We start from the raw sequence: 26539 nt of genomic DNA, 5'->3' as shown, positions 1-26539 counted from the left end.
TAAAAGTGCAGAGACTAGTGGTCACCTTCTTTGCAGCAACCTTGGCAATGTCACATATTCCTTTTCAACTCTTTGGATTACTATCGATTAAAGCTCCAAATGTTTAGATGATAAAATTAAAAAGGAAGGCTTTGTTCAATTTTAAGTGCGTTTGCAGGGATTATTTTGTTTGATACGCATTTGGATAAAAAAAAATAATAGTTTTGACTCCCTGCTATTGAGTCGGCTCTGCACTGCAAATTCCCTATGGTGATAGGATCATGTTTAGAGAAACTCTGGTTAGATAAATAGATATACACAGATCTTAGTTGATGTTAACTGAGGAAAATGCAAGTTTTGTTCAAAAATGATAAATGTAGGTGCTTGTTTACTTTAATGAACTTTTGCGTATAAATTTTTTTTAGTATAAATCAAAAAAAAAATTACACAAAATGATCCAACAGAAAAATAATTGCAAGTAAAAATAGAATTTATTGAATTGTGTAATCAATTCAATATGGGAAACAAGGGCGATAACCCTTGACTTAAATTAAGGATCCACCATCTTTAGGCACATTCTCTGACAACATAATTCTGGCTAATTTTTTTTTTATTTAAAATATTTCTAGCACATCATCTACTGAATCATTTTTGATAATTTTTGGAATTTATACTAATTTCATCTGTTCCGTCTGCCTGCTTCCCACCTGACTACAACTTGGATGTCTTCAAGTCCAACGTTAACAAATTCCTAATGAACCGCCCCCTTAAGTAAACACTTCATCAAATCACCACACTAACGTAATGTACTTGCAATAACCCTTATCCCTGAGTGGCTTCCGGGCCTTGATAAGTGGTGATCACTGTGTAAAAAAAAAAAATCATGACTCACAAGTACATAATGTTTTCACCTGAAATGTGTTGGCCAAAAACATCATCAATCTACATAAGCACCAAATTTTTTCTCCCCAAAATAAGAATAAAATATTTTAAAGGAAGGTGAAATATGTCATACACGTTAATCACAATGTTCAGTCTCTCAGCTGCTTGTTTCGCAAGTATTTTTAGCAATAAGAACAATGTTTTCTGGTGTCAACTTCCCATCAATATACTCTTTTATTGACACATCCAAACCGGTTTCTTTCAAATATTGCAAGCGTCCATAATCAATAATCCGTTTGCAATTGCGACCAATCTTTTCACGCTCACCAGCAGAAAATTTCAGATTTGATCTATAAAATAAAACAAAAAAATGTTTTAGACAAAAATTATACATATGGTAACAAAATTCAAAAATACATTTGTATTATTTGGATTCTGCAGACTATTCTAATCTGGAGTAAAAATTCATGACCAGAGGTTTTTTCCAGAACTACTCGTTTGTGGAACACAATGCAGCTGAACTGCTTCCCAGCTGACTATAACATGATCATTTTCAAATCCAACGTAAACAAGTTGTTGATAAACCATCACCTAAAATAAATTAACTTATTCAATTTCCACCATCACCGATCATTATGGTATTGTTTTACCTGATACCCATTTAACGTTATTCTTGAGTGACCTCCAAGCCTTGATAAGCAGTGACTCTATAGTTCAAAGAAAAAATAGTAAAAATAACTCAGTTGATAGAATTTCAGACTGAAAATCTCAAAGTTTCAGTTTACATTTAAATTCATGGCAGCCACTTTATTTTTTTTAGGAATTCATTACTTACCACTAATGCAATATTTGTCATATCTAAAAAAAAATAGTAAAGATCTCTGATATTTCACAATGAGACAAACAACTGTGAGGGACGGATGGACAGACGGGCGGGTGGACGGACAGACAAAATCTCTATGTAAGACGTGTAAAACAAACATGTAAATGTTACAGCTTTCTTTTCATCATTAAAGAAATAACAACACAAACGTAAATAAAAGGTTTTTCATACTTCATTTTTGAGTTCATGTCTTGTTGCTGTGTGTTGTCTTCATGTTCGTTGACGTCATCGAACTGTTCTTCAGTTTCTTTTTTATGATCACCAACTTTGTCAGTTTGAACATTGTCTGCTGCTTTAACAGAAAAAAAGAATTAAGATGCATTTTTAGTCAAAACAGGTTGTGATACTGTCAATATTGCTCTCTCCACAAGTGTTAAGACGTAAAAAAAAAAAAAAAAAAAATGGCAGGTTAATGAAAAAGAAATAGGTTTATCAGCAGAACAAAGATACAGGATGTGCAAAATAAAAGCTAAAACAGGATTATTAATCCAAGTGTGGAGGTAACAGGAACAAGGGAGTGGTCAATATATTTTACAGTTAATTTTAGGAGTGGCAATGAGTTTTATGACAGTTGGGGATGGTTTACAGACAGTCTAGAGTTTGCAACAGTTGAATACAGTGTCTAGTTAAGAGCTGTGAGTTTGACACAGTTGAAGGCAAGTCATGGTTTGGATCAGATTGAGAGAGCTTTAGCAACCAGAGTTTTCCCGGAAAATCCATTCTTTTTTACTCATATTATGTTTAATGTTTATGCAAATTTTTTAAAAATTCCAAGGCGTAGTTATTGAGAAATGTGCAGACAGATGAATAGACAACGGTGAATTTACAGGTCCACCCTCCTTTTTGTCGGGGGACCAAAAAACAGTACTGTATATATTACACATGTACATAATCAAATAACATTATAAACCAGGGGTAAGAAAAACATTGTATTTCACATCTGTAAAAAAAAAAAAAACATATCCTGGGCTTCTACTGTACAGTAATTAGCATAGCTGAGTTTTATCTTCTATATATATAAAAGCGAAAATGTATGTATGTGTGTTCGCTTTTTCTGTATGTCTACAAAAGGCTTCTTTCAGAGAAGCGGTCGGTCGGTTCACAACTTTTTAAAACTTTTTATATCACATATAAATCGTAATATCTCACAGTTAACAACAAAGCTCGCCTGTCTATTTAATTTGCTCGATTTCGGGAAGATAAATATTCAACATTTGTCGCTCGCCGCATGTGGGTTAGTCTTTTTTCTATAACATCTTGGGAAAATAAAAATAAAAAAAAGCGTTCTGCAGTAAATGAATATTATCCCGCAGTCAAACTTGACCTCATTAACTCATTAAAATGGGCACCTGCCAAATCCAAGTAATTAAATAAATTCAAACGTGTTTCCGTTAGCATCTCGCGGTGGGGCAATGGCTAACGTCACATGTTTTTTTTTCACACTTTAATTTACAACTTTGCCTCAACGGTTTGGGTTCGATCCTCATACTTACTTTTTTTTAACCATCCCCCCCCCCCCCACACACCTCCAAACACCCGGGCAACGCCGGGTACCCCTCGCTAGTCACTTATAGCTTGTACTCCAGCACCTTGTATGTGAATATCATAGCAGTCTATTCTTATAACTTGTTGAAAAATTATTGACAAGAAAAATTTAAATCACTAAATTACATTTCTTAATTTTTGAGATGAGGATTGATGATTCGTATTATTTGGATTTTTCGGACTACTATTCTCATCTTGAGTGTTATTTTCACAACGTTTTGGCTGATGTCACGTCCGACTTTCTTCGGCTGTATTTTATCAAACTTGGGAATCTTTCTGTCGAACTTGGGAATCTGCATGGAATTTCGATTGGAACCCTTTATTTAATCCACAGAGGGGCAGCATGCTCTCTTTCTGTCAAATATGACTATGTAGAAGTCCTAAGTAAATTGCAATTATATTTTCAGTATCACCTGTACTGAGGATTGAACTTTCAACCTTCAGAAGAATGTAACTTTACAACTGAGTTTTACGAAGTACTTTATTTACTATGCTTCCAAGTCGGCTTTGACCATTGGGAGCCACATTCTCAATTGATCACCAATCTTCTTGCAGCATCTCGGTAGCAGAGTCGGTGCTATTGTCTCATGAATCAGTTAGTGGACGATGAAGGCCAGCCCAAATCATCAAGCATTCCTAATAAGAAATACTTCCTTAAGCTTACATTGTGCATGGATTGTAGCATTTGGGACATCGTTGGAGATATGAATTCAGAGAATATGCAAAGATACCATCTTTGAAGGTCAGCTACTCGTAGGGGTTCAGGTTTCGTACCCGTAAAGAAGGATCGTGCAAATGAGGGCCTGGTAGATTCGACATTTGGTTCATAATATAAAGGGCAAAAATCTGCTTGTATGTATGTATGTCTGCCTAAAACTTTCAACAGAGGCGATGGATTTTCACGAGATCGGTATCATTTTGAAGCTCGACCCTTCGGACGACAGATATCGAAAAATTGGTCAAAAACATTAATTCCTTCACCCTCAACTGGGCATTTTTGTACAGGGAAGGTCTATTTTTTTTTTGCTGACATTTTTTGCAAGTCATTCAATCCTCGCTTCCACGACGTCGCATATTATTATTTATTTCGACCGCCAATGACATCACAACCATGGTGGACACATCGGTAAGACAGTTTTTTTTTTTTTCACTTCTTTTTTTTCAGGTTTGAGCCTGCTTACTACTCCTATTTTTTTTTTTTTTTTTTGCTTAACCAACACCCCTACACACTCTCCACTTTCTTTTCCGCCTTCGTGTCACGGGTTCGAGCCTGCCTTCCTACTACGACACATTTTTTTTTTTTTGCTCAACACACACCTCCGTACACCCGGGCAACGCCAGGCAACCAGGCTAGTGTGTAATATAGGTAGATATAAGATAGGCAGATATAAAAAGAGAGTAATTTTCTTACCGTGTTCCGATTGATTTGGAATCTCTTGTTCTCTCCACCCTTTCCAAGAACAAGTAGCCCAGCTGCACATGCTGGTCATCAACTGGAACTGTGATCTGTCCAAACCATTCTCCTTGAAGAATTTCTTTCCCACATAAGATGGCCACGAACAACGATGATGGCAGCAAGGAGCTAATACAACACCTGCCAATCGACTGCAAAAAAAAAAAAAAAATTAGTAAAAAAAAAATTAGTAAAAAAAAAAAAATTAGTAAAAAAAAAAAATTAAAAAAAAAAAATTAGTAAAAAAAAAAAAATTAGTAAAAAAAAAAATTAAAAAAAAAAAATTAGTAAAAAAAAAAAAAATTAGTAATGGAGATTTAGATTTGGTCTGAAGCCGAAGCTATACTACTACTTATATTTTTATTACTGTATTATCTTTAAATTTTCAATTCAAGATGTGGGAATAGTTTGATCTCTATTCATTGCTGTCATGAGACCACCTTCCTAGGCATTAACTCTTTTTTTAAGGTAGGGTAGGATGGGAGTAGTATAGTGTAGTATATGTTCGTTTGTTATTAGATATCCTCCCAGGCATCACCTCCTAATTTTGGATGGAGGGAGGTAGTATAATATTTGTTCCATGGTCACAATAACATCGTCGGCGGCGTCAGCGGTGGTGGTGTAGTGCCTGTTTTGTTATCACAACACATTCATCCCAGGCATGGGGGAGATAGTATAATATTTGTTTGTCATTAGACTGTCCTCCTAGACATCACCTTTTTTTAGAAGGGATAGTGTAGTATATGTTCTGTAATCACTATACCATCCTCCCAGGCATTATTACTGCCATCTTTTTGTGGTGGGGTGGGACTATAGTATCTGTTCTGTTCTGAGAGCCGCCTCTAGGCATTACCTAGTATATATCAACACAAAATTGTCACAATCGGTTGTAATTTAACAAACTCAATATTGACATTAAATATACTAACAAAAATATGTGACCAATGTCAGTAAATAATTAGCACTGTATTCAGCTGATATTATATTTGAAGTTTCATATGAAATTTGTGATAGATTTAAAACAAACTCTATCCACTGCGCCACAGGCCGTTGCAGATTCTAAAGTTTGACAAAATACACCTGAAGCAGGTCAAAAGGTTACATCAACCAAAACATTGCGCAAATAACACTCAAGATGAAAACAGGAGTCTGCAGATTTCAAATAATACAAAACATTAGAAAGTAGTTGGTAACTCTTAGTCTTCTGCATCAAATCTAACTCTGCAGTCATAGGTGAAGTATGGTCAGATCACTGGCCCTATTATGGTCAAGTCTCATATTTATGACGGCCATATTTATTGGTACAGTTTCACTCGTATGATCCAGAACTAATGTTGATGATGTATGTTTTTTTTTTTACATTTCTGAATTCTTGAGATGAGGATTGCTTCTTCATAATGTTCGGATTCTTCAGACTACTGTTCTCATCTTGAGTTTTATTTTCAGTCGACGTAATCTCTGACTTTCTTTATGTGTATCTTACGGAACAAGAGACAACGAAATGATGTTTCATTCTATATTTAAAAGCAACTTTATTTGTTATCTTTGTTAGTAGCATGTACAAGAGAGAAACGGGTTAGTAGCTGGAAGTGTTCTTGTGTGTAAAGATAGGTTGACCATCCCTGCATTAAAAATATAAACAAGAGTCTCCCCCACTATTCAGTACTGATCAACTTACGGAGAATGAGTTATTTTCATGTCCGGATTCGGATTCTCCTTATGCAGCGATCCAACCAAACAACGTAATGCAAAATCTGTAAGAAGAAAAATGAAAACAGATCCAGTCTTAAGCTTAAAACTGATGTGTGACAGACAGACAGGGTCTCCTTTAATAGAAAGGAAAATATACAGCAAATAATGAGTCCCGAGTAACGCCGGGTAGAAAAAACTTACATATAGATAATATATGATCCAGTTTTAAGATATGTCCATTCAATTTGCACATTTAATAGAAATTCTACTTCAAACTGATGCACGTAGAGATAGATCAGTTTAAAAACTTAGCGAACATACAGACACAATTTGTAAAAGAAAAGAATAGGCAATTATCGCCCTTTTGACCTCGCCTCTGGCAGATAGGTGTCGACACTAACATCCCTTTTTCTTCACCTGCCTCTCTCTCTCCTTTTCTTTTTCCTCTAGTGGCACGCGACAGTGACAATGGAGCACCATGCATTCCAAGTTTGGTTTTACACACACGATTCTGTAATGAATTGAACTTTTGCGTACTATCCAGTTTTATTGAAGCAAGCCAAACATTGCAAAATCATGAACAAACAAACTATGATCCATGAATTACCTTGGTAACAACATTAAAAAAAATATTTAATCTCAGTCATATCTGATCGGCAGAGATCAACAATGCGCACATACGCATTCACACGTGTTCTTATGCATTTTTCACCAAAAGTTATTTTCTGTAAAAAAGAATGTATAAATATTCTTTCTTGTTTTAAATAAAGTCTACAGTTGTATATATAGATATATATATATATATACTCTGTATCTATTTTCATTAATTTATGCTGTTGAACACACATACCACAACATGTGTGACAGATGGACAAGGGTCCCTTGAATAGAGAGGAAAATATGCAACAAACAAAATGGCTTCCCTCACTTTCTATCTGTACCTAAAACTAAACAAAAATTCTGTGAGCAGAGTTTCATTCCTAGAACTGTCCGTCTGTGGAACACGATAATGTGGCTGCTTCCTGGCTGACTACTTCTTCAACCAAATATTAAATTAAGAGTGTCTGAGCTCTAATCTCTGGTCCCCCCCCCTTGTCAATCTTTCGCGAAAAACACCCGACTAGCTGAAACCACTGTCAATAATTTTCCCCATTCTTTATCTGTGCCTAAATCAAAACGTAGATTCCATGAACACAGCTTCTTTCTTAGAAGTGCACGCTTGTGGAACTCTCTTCCGTTTGCCTGTTTCCCACCTGACTACAACTTGGATGTCTTCAAGTCCAACTTAAACAAATTCCTGATTAATCGCCCCCTTAAGTAAGACACTTTATCAAATCTCCATTACTAAGGATTATCACGATATTATCCCATTGATTAATGTACATGCAATAACCCTTATCCCCAAGTGGCTACCGGGCCTTGATAAGTGGTGACTCCCATGTAAAAAAAAAAAAAAAAAAAAGCACTAGAGAAATACTATTATTTTAAAAAAAAACAAGAATGACACTACATTTGTTTAAAACCATTTTTTTTTTTTTGCAAAGTTTGCTATTGTCCATGTAAAAATGAAAATAAATTTCATAATGTTTGTCCACAAGTACTTGTGTCATAAGATGTTATGGTAAAAAATAAATATTTTTTTAAAAATTTCTCATCTTTTTGTTCTCGCTCGGGATCAAGCATCCTACCATTACCCTTCATCTCATACTAAGAGATATTTTTAAGATTCTGTCCTTTAAAGTGCTATTGTTTGTACTCCTCTTGCACTTGGTTCATCGGGTATATTTGCCAGATAGGTTTTTAAATTATTTTCCATTTGTCCGGTTGCTCTGATGATTACTGGGTGGAAATCTTCCTAAGATAGAAATCTTCCTAAGATTCCAGTTTCTTTCCATGCCGTAAAAAAGTGTGATGCATGATATAGTGTTCGAAATAAATTCCAATGTTAATCATGAACCCTTTGCTATAATTATGTACAATTTATTTGCTCATTTAAAAATGTGGACAGTCGCATGAAAGACTAGGTGAAACGCACTTGCAAAGACTCATGACAACGGCTTTGATATTTTGTTATCTTTTTCCGCTTAGTTCTGTTTAACTCAACATCATTGAGGGACACTAACTTCTACTAAGGTTACTTCTTTCTTTTTTTTTTTGTTCCATATCACTATGCCGTGTCATACTTAATAGCTCAGTTTTCTAGGTGCGTAGCTGCGGGAATTGCATAGTTACAGGGGATCAACTATGATGTGTATGCGCGTATTTGAAATACGTTACTTACCAGTACCTGCACCGCAAAGATGTTTGCCCATTCCAACAACATGTTGTTGGTTATTTGCAATGTCTTCCACTTTTGCTGAAGAATAAAACAAAATAATTAAAAAGAAACACAAAAAAAACAAAATAACTAAAAAGAAACACAAAAAAAAATTAATTAAAAAGAAACACAAAAAAAAATAATTAAAAAGAAACACACAAAAAAAAAATAATTAAAAAGAAACAGAAAAAAAACATGACTTAATATATGAAACTGGATCACCTGCGACTCAAGTCAGTATTCGTCATCCATATTATAAAATATTCATATTATTTAGATTCTTTTCACAATGTTCCAGTTGATGTAACCCCCAACATCCTTGGCCTTTCAGCTAAGAACAAAGTGTAGTATCTGTTCTGATACCATACTTCACCTTTTCTCTCCTCGGTCAGTGAGGGAGAAATCCTTCTAGACTAAGACAATTTTTTATTTTTGTTCTTATGCAGAGTGCCTCTTTGTGGGGAGCTGGATTTTGCCTACATTAAAAACTGACCTTGTGCATAACTCTGCCCTCGTGGGGAGGCAAGTAAATAGGAACCTCCAACCTTCTTCAGGTATATCTGGTCAATCTCGAAAATCTGTCAAACTCTGCATAGAATTTTGAATTTAAAAATTTTTTTTTTTTTTTTACATTTTCACCCCAAACAAGGCACATTGCCACTTTGACGTAGGGGGTTACTATCAGTGACATAAGCTACAGGGGTACTATGTAGGGAATTGAGCAGCAAGATGTTGGTTCATGTTACACTTGATCTTCTGCATATCAGTACAGTTGGAGAAGCAGGGACCCGGAAGGGAATTCCGAAGTCTAGTGGTTCTGGGGAATAAACTACTAGAGTAAAAGGCTCTCTTACATCTAGGGATCTCAACTGTGAAGGGGTGGGATTTAACTGCTTGTCGGGTTTGTTGGGGGTATTCACGTCGAGGGGGTACAAGTGCTTGCAATTCGTCGGAGCATTCACTGTTAAAGTATTTGTAGAACAGGCAGAGGGATGCAACATTTCGTCGATGGGACAGAGGCTGAAGCTTAGATGACAGTTCGGGACCTATCAGATTGGCGACTCTCTTTTGAACCTTGTCTAGGAACGAGAGACTAGTGGTAAATGCACCAGCCCAAATATGACAACAATACTTTATACATGGGCAAATGGTGGCCTTATAGAGGTACAGGATACTTTCGGGCGTTAATAGCTTTCCAGCACAGTAGAGAGAACCAACCTTCTTCGCAGCGGTTCTGGCAATGCTCTCAATGTAATTGTTCCAACTCATGTTTCCTGTGAATGTTAGGGCAAGGAGTTTAAAAGATGTACTTTCAGATAAAGAGTCTTTGGCCATTGCTATTGGTGGTAGGGAAGGTTTCTTGTAATTATTGAAGGAAACAATCCAGCATTCCTCTTGTTCCGTTAGTCATGACTAGGGCTAGGACTACAGCATATTCTTTTCATTGTTTTAGCTCTCGAGTATATATTCAACACAGTCAATCAAACGAAAACCACATCACTGTATATAAAAACATAAGGTATCAACGGATACACACTCGAGAGTCAAAACAATGAAAAGAATATGCTGTTGTCCTTGCCCTATTAATGAGTAGAAGTTTAAGTAATTCGTAATTGTCTTTTGATTGTTGCCATTCACACAGAAGAGTGTAACTTTACAACTGAATTTTATCAAGTACTTTATTCACTATACCAAGGTTTCCCAAAGATGGGCTTCATGGAGCTCTGGGGCCTGTAAGTGAGGCTGAAGGGTTCCAGAAGCCTTTTCTTCAAGAGGACCAAATGCTTCATATGGAAAAATTAAATGGCTGCAGACATTTAATTATTGATCTTTTTACTGGAAAGAAATATGATACATCACTGCAGGTGTAAAGAGATTCAGGATGGTTCACGAAAAAGAAAATAAAAAATAAATTAAGAAAGAATGCAAGAACTTTTGATCAATCAAAATCAAAAAAAATGGTTGTAAACATTATTATTAGTTAGTGTTAAAATTTGAAATTAATGTTTTTCATATTTATTTTAGAAATTATCTTGTTAGTGCTCTGTGAAAAACCTTTTGCCCTGCTCAGGGATTCCATAGTGTCCTGGAGTTTGGGAAACGCTGCACTACGCCATAAGTCCCTACGGGCAATTCGAATATGAATATTTAATTTTATACCTATTGTTTCTTACTACTTCTCACTATTTATTACTACGAGGTGCATATGATTTGTGCTAACGCCAAGAGACATATTCTCTTGGTCTTTATAATAAGCAGAAGAACTCATTATTATCTGTAGGGTACCTATTTACTATGCCTCCCCACGGGACAGAGTTAGACACCAGGGTCGTTTTTTAACGTGGGGAAAAGGTACAAAAATAAAAATTGTCTCAGTCGTGAAGGATTTCTCCTCCACCGAAAGAGAACAAGAAATAGAAGTGCAGCATCTGAAGAACAGATACTACACTTTGATCTTGTCCCGAAGGCCAAGAAAAGACACACCTTAATAGATAGCAAAGAATCTAAAAATCAAAACCAATTCTCACCCAAATTTAAATGTTCCAAATCGATATTAAATCGCTGAAACTTTGGACCGCCATTTTCATGTTGATGTCGTGCGTCAAACTGAAAATAAAAATATAAAACTTCTTAAAGTATTTTCTGTGAAAGTCACGGCCATTCCACGTTTTCCCATTATTACTTTTCTAGTCATACTCGAGCCAATAGAAAGACTTGGGAACTGCATGTGAATTTAATATTCACTTGACATTTCCTCCTTTAGAGGAAGCCAGTTCAATCTGCCTAGGGTAAATGCCATACAACACAACAAATAATAGAAAAACAGGAAATGTTTTATAGTCGGTTCTTTCTATAACAATTTATCTGTTTATCACTGTTACGTATATATAATCATGTTTGTTGCACTTTTACAAAAATCCGTGCTGTTAATAAATATATACACTCTAGCTTGTTCCAGCCATTTTGACAATCAAATACAGAGATGGTTTCATAACAAAACTGCATTTATTTATTATTTTGACTATCAGTGGTCATAGAACGTCGAGTAATGGTGGTGAAAGGTGGAAGTTGGGGTGACAAGCTAACAAAGTGATGATTGCGCGCCTCTCTCCTTTGTTTTTGTGTTCATTGGACCTCTTTCTTTTATTGATAAATTCTTTCTTTATTCCATCAAAGGTCAATATGTGTGCACAAAATCAGACCTGGTTTTTCTTTGTTCTCTGCTAACCTGGAATTTGTGTGTGTGCACGATTTCAAAATTCCTTTATCCAACAGAAAGAGTTACACAGAGATGTGAGTAGTCATTAGCGAGAAAAACAGATGAATTTCCAAAACTAAGCCCCACCTCCCACTTTTTTCACTCGCTTTTTTTTTTAATTTATTATCAGTTTGTTCAAGCTGAGGATGGAACATCCTACAGGATGCGAGACAGTCACCTGCTATCTCATATATTCTAACTAAGAGATGTTTTTAAAATTCCAACCGTCTCTTTAAGTGCATTTGTTTGAATCTCTTGCACTTAGTCCACTGAGTATACTTGCCAGGTAGTTTTGGAAATTCTCTTTCATGAGTCCAGTTGCTACTGTGTATGTCAATGCATGTGCGTAGAGAGGACATCATAAGGAAAAAATATTTTTCTAAATAACTAATTAGTTTCAAGAAAGTAAAAAATTATGAAGGGAAGGAGACAGGAAGTCATTCTTTGATGGGACAAAAGTTATTAACCTCCCTCAACCACTCGATCGCTACTTCCAATTGGTTGAAGTCTTAACCTTCACAGCAGAATTAACATTTTCAAAGAGAATTCTCATAAGAGGGAAAAGAAAGGCAAGACTAGATAAAATGAAAAAAAAAAAGAAAAGAAAAAATGGGAGGGAGGGAAAGAGAGTGAAGAAGAAACAAAGTCCAGGCAAATAGTGACACAAAAAGCAAAACAAAGTTAAGAGAGTAAGGCTCTAGCAATTTGGCAGACATCAGTAGAGATTTATCAAAAAAGCAGAAAATTCACATTCATAGACGGTGCTAGCGATTTAATTGGAAATCTGCTTTTTCTGAATTATCATTAAAAAAGGAGAGAACTTGTATCTCTGGTTACAGTGAAATATCGAATGGCCTTATGTCAAAGGAGATATGAAGTTAAATGTTTTAGAGTAACTCAAGTGCATTGAGGAAAAATGGCTGATTCTAAGAAATAGTAAAATATGCCAAGAGAAATATCCAAACAGATTCAAAGGAGTAAAAACATCAAGAGTGTGACTTATTAAAACTAACGCTACGTTTCTGAATTTCATACTAGAACCATCTGCGAGGAACCATGGCGCAGTGGTTAGAGTACTTGGAAAAAATCAATTGTGAAAATGATATTCTCCTGCAGATTCAATCCTCAGTGTGGGCGACTGAAAAATACAGTAAAAAATTACTTAGAACCTTTATCCAGTCATGGCTGATGGAATGAGAGCATACTACCTCCCGTGAACCAAATTCTGTCCAGATTCCAGAGTTCGACAAGATGCACCAGAAGAAGGTCAGAGGTACATCGACCAAAACATTGTGAAAATGGCAATCAAGATGAGAGTGGTAGTCCGAAGAATTGAAATAATACGAAAAATGAACATGCTAGAGTATACTAGAATATGAACAATGAAAGACAGGTGCTCGTGCAGATAAGTGATGTTTTAAACTGACGCAAGTGAAAATATTATGACCTACTTACGTGCCGTGTCGAAATTAGTATAATATCCCAAAATTATGAAAATTGATCCATTAGAAAAATAATTACAAGTAAAAATTGAATTTATCGATTATTGAGTTTTATTGTACGTTTTAATGTGACCAATTCAGTATGATTATCTCCCTTGACTTAAATTAAGGGTTGCCATTTTTTTTTTTTTTGTTTGTTAAAAATACATTTACCACATCTTTTACTGAATCATTTTTCATAATTTTTGGAATTCATACTAATTTCTACATGACATGTACATACGTAATAATGTTTTCACCTGAAATGTGTTAGTTTAAAACAAACACTCTCTTCAAATATATGTCTAGCTGTGAAATTGTAAAAGATACACTAAATAACTTTACGATAATAACAGCTAATAAAGGAGAACTTGTTTTGTTTGTATTTTTTTATATAAATCTATATTTGCTGTTTGTTATCCTCAACCTGGGATATATAACATAAGTGAACAGAGCAAGTGGGTTGGGTCATGGCCTGACTAACGTAAGATGCAAACAAGAGTCATCTCCCTTAGACTGTTAAATTGTGCTTTTATTTTTTGTAAAAGTCCATAAACTCACCTCATGAAAAAACAAAAAGAAAGAAAAATATTTTTGGTGTATGCACTTGTGCTGCAACAACACCAAAAATCACATAAATTTGTCAATTAATTTTATTTAAATAAAATCAAATCAAATTTTATGGCTATACGAAGATCTACAATCTCTCCATATCATTTTGCAGGACAAGGGAGATAATTCCAAATAATTAAAGCTTTGACGCTTGTTAGGATATAGTCGACAGATTTTTTTTAATGTATCGTTTTAAACAAAAACAATATTACATACTTAATTATGTCGAAAATAGTAATATATCAAAAAATTCATCAAGTAGAACAACTACTCTTGTGGCTTTAGTCGTGAAGGGGGCACTATTTAGGACCAAATTTGCAGAGATACTATTTAGGGAGTTGGGCAGTGAGATTACATTACACTTGAATTTCTGCATGTCAGTACAGTCAGGGATCTGGAGGGAATTCCGAAGTGTAGGGAAAAAAACTATTCAAGTCGAAGGCTTTACAGTATTTAGAGATCTCTACAATGTATGGGGTGGGATTTTGCTGCTTGTCAGGTTTGTTGAGGGCATTGTCGTCAAGGGGGTACGAGTGCTTTGAGTTCATCAAGGCACTTGTCATTGAAATACTTGTAAAACAGGCACAAAGATGCCACGTTTCAGCGATGAGACAAGTTAATAATAGTTTAGGACCTATTAGGTTGGCAGCTCTTTTTGTAACCCTGTCTAGGAGCAAGAGACTAATGGCAGATACACCTGCCTAGATGTGGAAATAATAGTTCATGCATGGGCGAATCATGGCCTTTTTTTTTTTTTTTTTACAAGGTGATTACCACTTATCAAGGCCCGGAAGCCACTCAGGGTTATTGCATGTACATTACGTTAGTGTGGGGGTTTAATAAAAATGTCTACTTAAGGGGGCGGTTCATCATGAATTTGTTTACGTTGGACTTGAAGACATCCAGGTTGTAGTCAGGTGGGAAGCAAGCAGACAGAATAGAGTTCCACAGGCGTGCAGTTCTAAGAAAGAAGCTTTGTTCATGGAATCTACGTTTTGATTTAGGCACAGATAAAGAGTGGGGAAAATTTTTGACAGTGGTTTCAGCTAGATGGGTGTTTTTCGTAAAAGATTTGCAAGGGGGGACTAGAGATTGGAGCTCAGACGAGCACCTGCCATGGAAAGATACAGGATACTCTCAGGTGTTTTAGCACGGTAGAAAGAGCCCACCTTTCATGATTTCATGATCCTTTGATCTGCTATTATTATTTTTTTTAAATGTAATTTAAACCAGAGAAGTAACTCATGGTTTGGAATCTGTGTATTATAACATACAATTTTTTTTTTGAAAACTAGTTCTTCCTTGTTATAATAACAAAATTAAAAATATTTAATTTCAAGTAAAACTAATGGCATCTACTTAATTGTCATGTTGCAGTAACGAACATATCCAAAAATTATGAAAAACGTTGAGATAGAAAATTAATTATTAATGGAAACCGTTTTTGAAGAGAATTACTAAAAATTAAGTTTTGCTAAATTGGCCGAAGATTTTCTGTTTTTCAGAAAATATTTATCTCCCTTTTGTTATCGAACTCTTATTTTTTTATTTATTTATTTTTGCAAAATTTAATTTTAACTAATCCTCTTCAAAAACTATTTTGATTAACAATTAATTTTCTACCTTATCGGTTTTCATAATTTTTGGATATGTTCATTACTGAAACATGACAATTAAAGTAGATACCATTGGTTTTACTTGAAATTCAATATTTTGATTTTTGGATTTCACTATTATAAAGAAGAAGAAACCGGAAACTATTTTATCGATATAATATTCTGCTTGCTACTTCTTTAGTCTGTACATTGTGCTTTGAAAAAATTCAAATACAATTTTTATAGGCCAAATTGCTTCAAAAAAGGCCCAATTCTGGAAATTTTGTTTTAAAAATTCGGCCTCTTTTTGAAGCAGTTTGGCCTTCAAAAATTATATTTGGTCTTTTTCAAAATATAATGTCCAGACTAATTAAGGAAGGTTGGTTGGTTGTTTTTGTTTTACGGCATATCAACCTTTTTCAGGTTATTTAATGCCGAATCTAGTTATTTTGAGGAAGGATTTTTAATGGAGTATATTTTTTTTAAGTCAGATTCTATTTAACCCATAGATGGGACCCTAACAGGTACTACCACTCCGGGTCAGAGTGGACCTGGGAGCAATGGTAATTAAAGGGTGGCTCCACACTCCCCAAAGCCCGCAAGGTGGGGGCCTCACTATCGGATATAGTTTTAGGTCATATCCAGGACCTAATTAAGGAAGGAATAGGCAGAATATTATATAGATTGAACTATGTAGCATAATATTACTTTTTGAGTATTATTACTTATTAATATATCTCATTTGAGTCAGTTCTATATTTAAAATACAATGGAAACTATTTTCAAAGAAAATGTTAATAAACTCATATTTGCTGCATGTTATTGGTTTTTCTGTGGAAAAAAAAAAAAAACTAATTTTTTATGCTATCCAGAAAAATATCAGCTTTATCGAAACATATTTGTTGATTGAATATGGATTCCATGGAATTTCCACGGGTCTTGCTAGTTAATAATTAATTTTCTACTTTACTGTTTTTCGTAATTTTTTAGATATCTTACTAGTTTCAACATGGCAATTAAGTAGATTTCCATTGGTCTTAGTTGAAATTGAATTTTTTGATTTTCATTATTATTTGGAACAATTGTCGGAAAATTTTATCTAGAAATAGTTTATCACGCATCAAAAAGTGTATCACTTATATTGAATTTCATAACTTGGATGAACTATGAAAATGTACAGAAGCATTTCAAACACAGTTGTGAATCAAAATGTAGATAATAGTTGTACTGTGCTGTTAAAATGGCGAGTGAAACATACCTGACAAGCTTTTAATTTAAAAAAAAATTTGCAAGAGAGAATTGAATTGTGTTTCTGAATTTTTTTAGATGCGGCTTGATAATTTGTATTATTTGAACTACTAGTAGAGTGGCGTAATGGATAAAGTGCTAGGTTAAATTCAGTTGTCGGTGACACTCCTATTCTGGAGGTTGAGAGTTCAACCTCAATGCAGGTGATACAAAGAATACAATCGAGAATTACGTAAGAATGAGAACATGCCTTGTGGCACCGTGGATAAAGGCATTGAATCTCTATGTTCCCAGGTGAGCATTGTTTGAAGATAGCGGTTTCAATCCTACCCAAAGCAGGTCAGAAAATTAGTTGGCCAAATCATAGTGAGACAACAACAGCTATGGAAGGCAGTAATTACTGAAAATACAGATAAGAGACTCTGCATTCCTATCTTATCACGGTTAACCACCTGAAGAAGGCCAAAGGATAAGTTGGCTGAAAAAACAACAATTATGACGATGAGGATAACAATCTGCAAAAAAATAAATAAATAAACACAATAAATTAGTAAAACATAAAAATAGGAACTTAAATCTTGAATACCTTCTATTATTTGTAGTCAATCAGGAATAACACAAATATATATTAGAGTCAAAGGTTCTTTCACATCATCTATATTCATCAGATTTAGAACCTATACTTATTATTTCGAATCTTCAGACTACTGTTCTAATCTTGAGTGCTATTTTCACAACGTTTTGGTCAATGTAACCTTTAATTTTCTTCAGATGTATCTTATCAAACTCTGGAATCTTTCTGTTAAACTCTGGAATCTGCACAGAATTTCAAACAGAACCATTTATTTAATCCATTTAATTTTGTTCCATTAGCTATAGGTATGTAGAAGTTCTGAAGTAATTTGCAATTGTATTTTGAGTGTCATCCTCACTGAGAATTGAACCTTCAACCTCCAGTACAACTTTACAACTGAATTTTACCAAGTGCTTTATCCACTACACCACGGGTCCTTGCAGACAATTCTAGCATGGATTTTAGAACCCTTAAACTTATTTTGTTTCTAGATATACAATTTTACTACTTATTATTCTCAGAACATTTATTGATTTAGAAGTTCTAAGTATTGTATTTTTAATTACGCCTGCACCGAGGATTGAACCTTTAGAAGTGTGTTTCATTACGACTGAATTTTGCCAAGTACCTTATCCACTATGCAGACGATTTTAGTATGAATTTGAGGAACCTTAAAACTTTGTTTTGTAGATTTACAATCTTACTACTTATTAATATATATCACTTTTTATTATTACATATTTTCCGTTGAACTCATTCCTTTCTCTTGTTTTATGTATAAAAAAAAATAATATAAGTAATTCACCTCTCCTTTAATATATGATATTAGAAGTAGCTGTATTATAAAAATCACACTCAAGATGAGAACAGTGGTTGAAGAATCCAAATAATACGAATAATCAATCCTCATTTAAAAAATTCAGAAACATAGAATCTATACATTTTCGTGTTTCATGATCACTAGAACATTTTGCATGCAGCAAAACATTCAAAAACAAAAAAGTTTTCAAAATTTGTGAAATTTAAATTTTGCTGCCGTGTTCAGATGCAGTTGTTAAGAAAAGCGACTTTTGTGCCATCTCACGTGTATGTATTCATAACAAGTTACAGAAGTGAAATTTTTGAGAACCAGTATAGATACTAGTGATGGGACGATTCCAATATTATTCCCAATTCCGATATAATTACCAATTTCATAATAAATTCCCAATTTTGATATAATTACTGACTCGAATTCTTTAATCTGTAAATATTGAACTATGAAGTTATTCTTTCACAATTAACGTAAAAACATGTTAAATGTGCAGATATTTTCTCTAATGTAAAAATGCACTCATGGGAGAAGATCTATTGATTTTAGTTTTACTGGTGTTAATAGTTTAAAATCAATAAATATTTATTATTTTATCATTACTACCAACAGTAGAAGATTTTTCTTGAAACAAAATCAAATAAAAAGGCAAATAAAAGAATCGTTTTTGACATTGGAAAATAAGCACAAATTTTTCCGATACCGATTCAGATACCCCCAAAAGTTCCGATTAATTGTCTCAACACTAACAGATACATATGCTGCCTTTTTCCATTATATAAAGAGCAGTTGTCTATATTTTTTCACTTTTTTTAAAATTTACTTCAATTAGTTCAGAGAAATCAAAGAGATTTTTTATGATTTAAATTTATATCAACCACTGATTGGCATGACTAATAATATGCTACCTGAAAACTCTTCGTTCAAACTTCTCAGCTCAACATTCATGGGAAACATGAATTGGAACATATACATTGACCACATTGACAAGGCTGCTTCAAAGAAAGTTGGCTCACTCTACCATGTTAGAAAGTTGCTCACACCTGAGAATATCCTATATCCTTACAAGGCCACCATTCACCCATTCATGAAATATTCCTGTCACGTCTGGGCTGATGCATCGCCCATAAATCTCTAGTTCTTAGACAAGATCCAGAAAAGAGTTTCCGGTCTAATAAGTCCTGCACTATCAATAAACATCTGTTTCTTTGCCGAAATGTTATATTTTTGTGTCTGTTTAACAGTTATCCAAAACCAAACTCCTATCCTTACATCATCAACGCTCTAATCCCCATCTGGCATCAATTGTGATGGATGGCTCTCGCCTGGGTGAGGCCCCGTGTTTTGACCTTTACTCCTGATCTGAAATGGAACACGTACATCAAATCTGTTGCCAAGGTCGCTGGAAAGATGGTGGGATCTTTCTACCGCTCCAGAAGATATCTCACTACTGATGCAATTCTCTATCTATATAAAAGTCAAGTACATTCAAGGATGGAATACTGTTGCCATATCTGGGCAGGAGCTACTAAAAACAGCCTATCCTGCCTTGACAGAGTATAAAATAGACTTTGTGGCTTAGTGGGGGATGCCCTTTTCTCTACCCTGCAACCTCTCTCCCACAGAAGAGACGTTGCGAGCCTATCCTTGTTTTATCGTTATTTCCATGGCAGGTGCTCGTCTGCTCCAATCTCTGGTCCCCCCTCGCCAATCTTTCACGAAAAACACCCGTCTAGCTGAATCCAGTGTGAAAAATTTCCCCCACTCTATATCTGTGCCTAAATCAAAACATGGATTCCATGAACAAAGCTTCTTTCTTAGAACTGCGCGCCTGTGGAACTCTGTTCCGTCTGCCTGCTTCCCACCGGACTACAACTTGGATGTCTTCAAGTCCAACATTAACAAATTCCTAATGAACCGCCCCCTTAAGTAAACACTTCATCAAATCTCCACACTAACGTAATGTACTTGCAATAACCCTTATCCCTGAGTGGCTTCCGGGCTTTGATAAGTGGTGATCACTGTGTAAAAAAAAAAAAAAAAAAAAAAAAAAACAAGTATTTTAATGGAATGTACACTCACAAATTCAAGGCACTTGTACGTTCTTGACGTAAATACGCAAGTAACTCAACAAGCAGTAAAATCCCACCCCCACACTGTGGAGATCCCTCGATGCCAGAAAGCCTTTCACTCTAATAGTTTCTTCTCTCAAACTGTTAGAGATTGGAATTCCTGACTGTACTGACTTGCAGAAATTCAAGTGATTAAAGTAAACAGACATTTTGCTGCTTAACTCCCCACATAGTATCGAATAAACAGAAAAACAAAAAAACATCTGAGGACTCTTTTAAGAATAGATGTTGTCCCTTTTATGGGTACTATCTATATTTTACTACAGTTTGGTCTTCCAGGGATTGTGTGTGAGGAATTTTTAAAGATTTTATGTGCATATGTCCAGCTAAAAGACAAAAACTACAAAACAAACCCCCACAAAGTTGGTATATTCTTAATAGGTCGGTGTTGCCCTGGATGAATAAAATTTAAAATTAACAATAAAGATATTCATCCGTTGGGCAGATTAACTGGGCCAGATTCCATCAGGAGGAGGGAGGGGGGTGAATGACTTTCGTTATTATTATTTTTTTTTTTTTCAATACATAAAAACAAGAGAAAAGAAGGAGGTGGGTGAAACTGAATGAGGGGTAAGGGATAAAGATGTAAAAAAAAAAAAAAAAGAAAGAGGAAAAAGAGTAAAAAATATAGAGATGGATAGAGAGAAAGATAGAGAGATGGATAGAGAGAAAGATAGAGAGATGGATAGAGAGAAAGATAGCGATAGGCATTGAAGTTTTCACATAAAGATGTTACACACTTTTTAATCGCTTCTATTTTGTTTGTTGGTTAACCCTCTACTGCCAAAGTGTACTTTCAAGTCGCCTTTCAAAAACACATCTGTATAGGAAATATTTTTTACTCTTATAGCTTGTCAGCCTAACTAGTCTTTAAAGTACATGTCTATGTTCAACAAGTGAATGAGGGTTTTTTTATGTCCATATATCAGTTGCACATTAATTCTGTCATGTGTGTGTTTCATGATTAAAAAATTTATTTATTGCATATAAAAAAAAATTCTGAAGGTAAAGGGTTAGCCATGCTAGTCTTTTATAGATAACCGAAATCACACGAACCTTGTGTCTTATATGACCTTTTTCTACAAGGATAAACAATGAATCTTTATCATCAGGTGTTGCTCGCTGGACCCAATGTGAAAGTTGACCTAGAATGTAAAATAATTATTAATATTATACATTTTTTTTTTTCAAAACGTGTTTTTATTGTTTCACAATAAAGAGTTCAATATTATAAAATTTGGTGCTTGTTTAGAATTCAACCTAATTAAAAAAAAATTTTTGAATACAGAAAAATGTACCTATCAACAAATGTAAATGCCGTATTCCGAAAATCAGGTAAATTGATCAAATAGATTTTTTTAACTAAAAAAAAAAATTAAATTTTATGAGTAAGTTTGTGTTTTAATCTACCATATTGTTTTAAATAAAGGGAGACAACTTAATTCAAACTACCTAGTTCAAAATCAGCCTTGAAATGGATACAATTTACCATTAAAAAGATTGGTCGTAGCTAGTCCAGTGTTTTTTTGTGAAAGTTTGGCAAGGAGGGACCATTGTATCATCAATGCAGGTGATAGTAAGAATACAATTCAGAATTCCATAAGAACGAGAACATGCCTTGTGGCACGGTGGATAAAGACATTGAATCTCTATGCTTCCAGGTGAGCATTGTCTGAAGATAGCGGTTTCAATCCTACCCAAAGGCTGAGTTGGCCAAAAACATGGTGAGACAACAACAGCTATGGAAGGCAGTAATTACTAAAAATACAGATAAGAGACTTAGTATTCCTATCCTGTCGTACTTAACCACCTGAAGAAGGCCAGAGGATGAGTTGGCTGAAAAAACAACAACTATGATGATGAGAATAACAGTCCGCAAATAAATAAATAAATGCAATAGGTTAATAAAACATAAGAATAGGAACTTGGGGATTGAATACATTCTATTATTTGTAGTCAATCAGGAATAACACAAAGAGATTAATATCTCTTTGTGTTATTCCTGGTTCAAAGGTTCTTCCACATCATCCATATTCATCAGATTTAGAACCTATACTTATCCTTTCGGACTATTGTTCTTATCTGGAGTGCTATTTACACAACGCTTTGGTCGATGTAACCTCTAATCTTCTTCAGATGTATCTTGTCAAACCCTGGAATCTTTCTGTCAAACTCTGGAATCAATTTACAAGATTTTTGGAATGTGACATTTTTGTTCAATGACAGGTACATAAATTGTAAATATTTTTCTGTATTTTTGTTTTAAATTTGGTTGAATTTTGGACAACCACATAAAATCTTAAAAAATAGAACAAAATGATAGTAATGATTGTTGGATCCTTTAAAATGATTATTATACTAGAGAGCTGTTATTTGAGCGCAAGAAATAACCAATGCAATAGTACACAAAGATAAGGAACACATTACTAATTTCTAATCTATATCTACTACCTGAATGCCTGGTGTTGCCTGGTCGTACAATACGCTTAAACATGATATATAAATTTATGCAGATTATGGAATCAATCCGCTATTGATTATTATATATTGTGAGGAATAATCTGCCTGGTGGACTCATTTGCAAAAAAAAATTTTAAAATAATAATGATAATGTCGTTTATCGAATTCCGTCTGTGTTTGTTTACAATATCATGTCAGCTGATAATTTGGGCTTGGCAATGAATGCCCTAGAAAAAGTCACTTCTGATTAATGTTTAGTTTTAAAATATGCAAACAAATAAATGATTTGTGGCGATTTTAAATGGTACCTCTTCTTTTCTCATAAACTGAATTCATTAATAAGAAAAAATTAAAATAAAACCCGGGCTGGAACAGGGAACCATTCAATTTGTAGTCAAATGTTCTACCACTTAGCTATATTTCCAGATGAGAATAAGTCTCTTTTTTTAAGAAGAAATGATTTGCTGAAATTTTATTATTTGCCCTGGTCGGTGTAACAGAAAATATTCCCCTGTAAAGATTCTTCTTTCTTATCTATAAGAGAGAAAGACTATTTTTTAAGATGGGATTTTTCGATTTTCAATACTTATCAGATGAATTTCCATACAAAACGTAGCTAAGGACACTATCATACTTTTAAATTACCATTGTATGAAATTTGACAAAGATAGGCTCAGCCGTTTCAGAACCTATGAGAAAGGAACTCACACACACACAAAAAAAGTGACTTATATATAAGAATGGAGATAAAAGTGAGAATGTGTGTGTGTGAGGACAACTCTCAACCTATATACTCACTAAATTTTTTATCTACAGACTTGAAATTTGGTATATAAGGTATTCAGACATGCGGAAAACTTTTAGTTGGTTTTCATCCGGAAAAAAGGGCTGCTAAGGCATCAAAATTGAAAATTTGAAACTTAAGGGGGAGAAGTCATCGGATTTTTATCTGTTTGTCAACTGTTTTATGACTGCACATGCACAAATCGTTCATATGATTGCTTAAGTAGGTTTGAAAACACTTTAAATATTTTGGCAAGCTGACCTAATAGCTATCATACTTGACTCACTGTTTTTAGGTTTTAGTTTCAATCTCAGTTCAAGTTTTGTTTTTATTTTTAATTACAAGACGTGAACTGTTTAGAAAAAACACAATACTCTCATGCACATGCCTCAGTCTCTTTCCATTTTTAAGGTTACATTTCATACTAGGCAATGCCAAGTACATCTGATAGCAATGAATGCACTGTTCATTATATATAGTTCTTTGTATTAGAAAGTCCACTTGGGAAAAAAAGAGTGTTTAGAATATTCTATTCTAACAACGATAAACTAGAATAAATAAATGTTATTTTTTGTACTTTTGTTTTGCTTTTTACTCATGAATCACCACATATATTAAGGCTAAAAATACTCGAGGATAAGGGCTAATAATTGACAGTTTAATGATGATGAATTCTATGTGAGGATTGAAAATCTTCATATACCACCAACAGTTGACCTAGAAAGCAGCAATTCTTCCCTCTATGTCAGAAACATTGCTCATAGTACACATGAGAGCTTAAAGACAAAAGGAAGCAAGAATTATGATTTAATTTTTTTTTAATGGAAAACGCTTTAGACAAGGTGTGAAGTCACTTGATGTAAGGAGCTAACAAGAACGAAAGCTGATTATTGTAAAGACAGAAGATGCCTATTGACCGTAATCTTGAAAAGTCAGATGAAAACAGTCAGCAGGAAAAGAGTTCCACAACCTTGCAGTCCTTGGAAAGAAGCTACTGGACTAGGAAGCTGTTATACAATGAGATGTTAAAACAACGAATTGATGGAGGCCATGAGACTAACAAGTCAAACAAGCTCGAACAAAGGAAGTCGGAAATAGATCAGCCAATTCTGAAGGACAGATGTTTTAATAGTATTCATAAAAAGACTGAGACTAGTAATAACGTGCCGGTGAAAGAGTTTGTAAAAAAGAGCAAAGGATGGCCCAATCAAATTGCATATACATATCTGCACCTTATTTACTTTTTGTAATAATAAAAAAAAAATTCCAAGAATTTCCCATTAACAGAACATGTTGCAACAGGATTGTTTCCTTGCAAGCTACAACATGGTTGTCTTCAATTCCAATGTTGACAAATACTTACCGTAAATCATACTTATAAGTAATTAAATTTTGTTCATATAATTCATCACTTTAAATCCTTTCATAATATTCTTCATCATTCAACTGACAATCTATTTATCTCATTAACTCTTGTTCTTAAGTGGCTATTCACTTTGATAATTGATGATTCATTTGTATATTATAAAAAAATAGATTTGGATTTCTGTTTGGAAATAATTTATGAATAGATCATGATGTTTTCAAAACCAATAACACACTTGCAGTAAATTTTCAACAGTTGCAATGTCATGGGACCACATACAGTGCGTAGCAATAGTATTTGGTACATTGGTTTTTTCGGATTTTTCAAGAAATATCAAGTAAATTTGAATGAAATTTACACTCAATTTTTTAAACAGATATTATCTATTTAAAAATATAACGGAATTGAATATATACTTAGTTGACAAATATTTATTAACAAAAAATCAAATTACCCGTATACAAAAATATTTTCATTTGTAACCAGTCATGGACCAAATACTTTTGCTACCCACTGTATATATATAATCTTTATTATTTCGTCAATTCCAAGACGTGACTTGAAAAAAAGCAGTCCTATGATGCAAGGTGGTTCACTGCCTACATTGGCCATTCATGTACCTCCAACTGAATACGTCACTCGCAATACTACTTTTTTTATTTTTTAAAATACATTTTCTCAAATTGCTTTCGATTAATTTACATCTCTGGCAAAATAAAAGAACTTCTTCCCGGCGATTGTGGCAAATAATCTGCAAACCTATTAGATCCATTATGATCCATCCATGATCGTCTGAGCTCCATTCTCTGGTCCCCCCCCTCGCCAATCTTTTTCAAAATACACCCGACTAGCTGAAACCACCATCAATAATTTTCCCCACTCCTTATCTGTGCCTAAATCAAAACGTAGATTCCACGAACAAAGCTTCTTTCTTAGAACTGCACACCTGTGGAACTCTGTTCCGCTTGCCTGTTTTCCTCCCGACTTCAACCTGGATGTCTTCAAGTCCAAAACAAACAAATTCCTGATGAACCGCCCCCTTAAGTAATGACACTATCAATTCTCCAATACTATTGCTACACTATCCCATTGAGTACTGTACACACAATAACCCTTATCCCCGAGTGGCCATTGGGCCTTGATAAGTGGTGAACTCCATGTAAAAAAAAAAAATTAAAATGATTTACTTTTAATGATTTTAATTTTTGTATGATAAAAACTAATATTTTTTCTTCCAATTTATTAAATGTCGTCTGCTACATTGGATGAGTGTTTGGTCATATTCCGGCAGTTAATGTAAACTGCCGGAATATGCTAAGGCAACATTCACAGAAAAATGAGTAATTATCTGCTTAAGTAGTACAATTCATTCGAAGTCAATTTGAAAATAAATCTTTGTTTTTTTATATTATGGAAGGCATGGTGCTTGAATGATGTTATAATGTAGTATGTTAACTAGCTCTTTT

General features: G+C 34.3%; 1 protein-coding gene across 2 annotated transcripts in view; it reads right to left on the bottom strand.

The window, feature by feature from the left end:
* Nucleotides 1-451: 451 nt before the first annotated feature.
* The window catches only part of LOC145261237 (tRNA:m(4)X modification enzyme TRM13 homolog), a 58141-nt gene continuing 32053 nt past the window's right edge, over nt 452-26539 (bottom strand). The window contains exons 8-14 of one of the 2 annotated variants that reach the window (XM_080119610.1): nt 21520-21608; nt 11280-11358; nt 8716-8790; nt 6421-6496; nt 4701-4894; nt 1916-2033; nt 452-1211 (exon numbers count right to left, since the gene is read on the bottom strand). In XM_080119610.1, coding sequence (XP_079975736.1) covers nt 1019-1211; nt 1916-2033; nt 4701-4894; nt 6421-6496; nt 8716-8790; nt 11280-11358; nt 21520-21608 — 824 coding nt within the window. In that variant the 3' untranslated portion in view covers nt 452-1018. Of the gene's footprint in view, nt 1212-1915; nt 2037-4700; nt 4895-6420; nt 6497-8715; nt 8791-11279; nt 11359-21519; nt 21609-26539 lie in introns of both variants that reach the window. The other variant, XM_080119609.1, reaches the window with a different exon arrangement.

The sequence above is a fragment of the Euprymna scolopes genome, chromosome 37, assembly GCF_053919585.1.
Source record: "Euprymna scolopes isolate OS-2025 chromosome 37, ASM5391958v1, whole genome shotgun sequence".
NCBI classification, from domain to species: domain Eukaryota; kingdom Metazoa; phylum Mollusca; class Cephalopoda; order Sepiida; family Sepiolidae; genus Euprymna; species Euprymna scolopes.
Note: the sequence above shows the minus strand (reverse complement) of the source record. Positions and strands in the feature narration are given on the sequence as shown.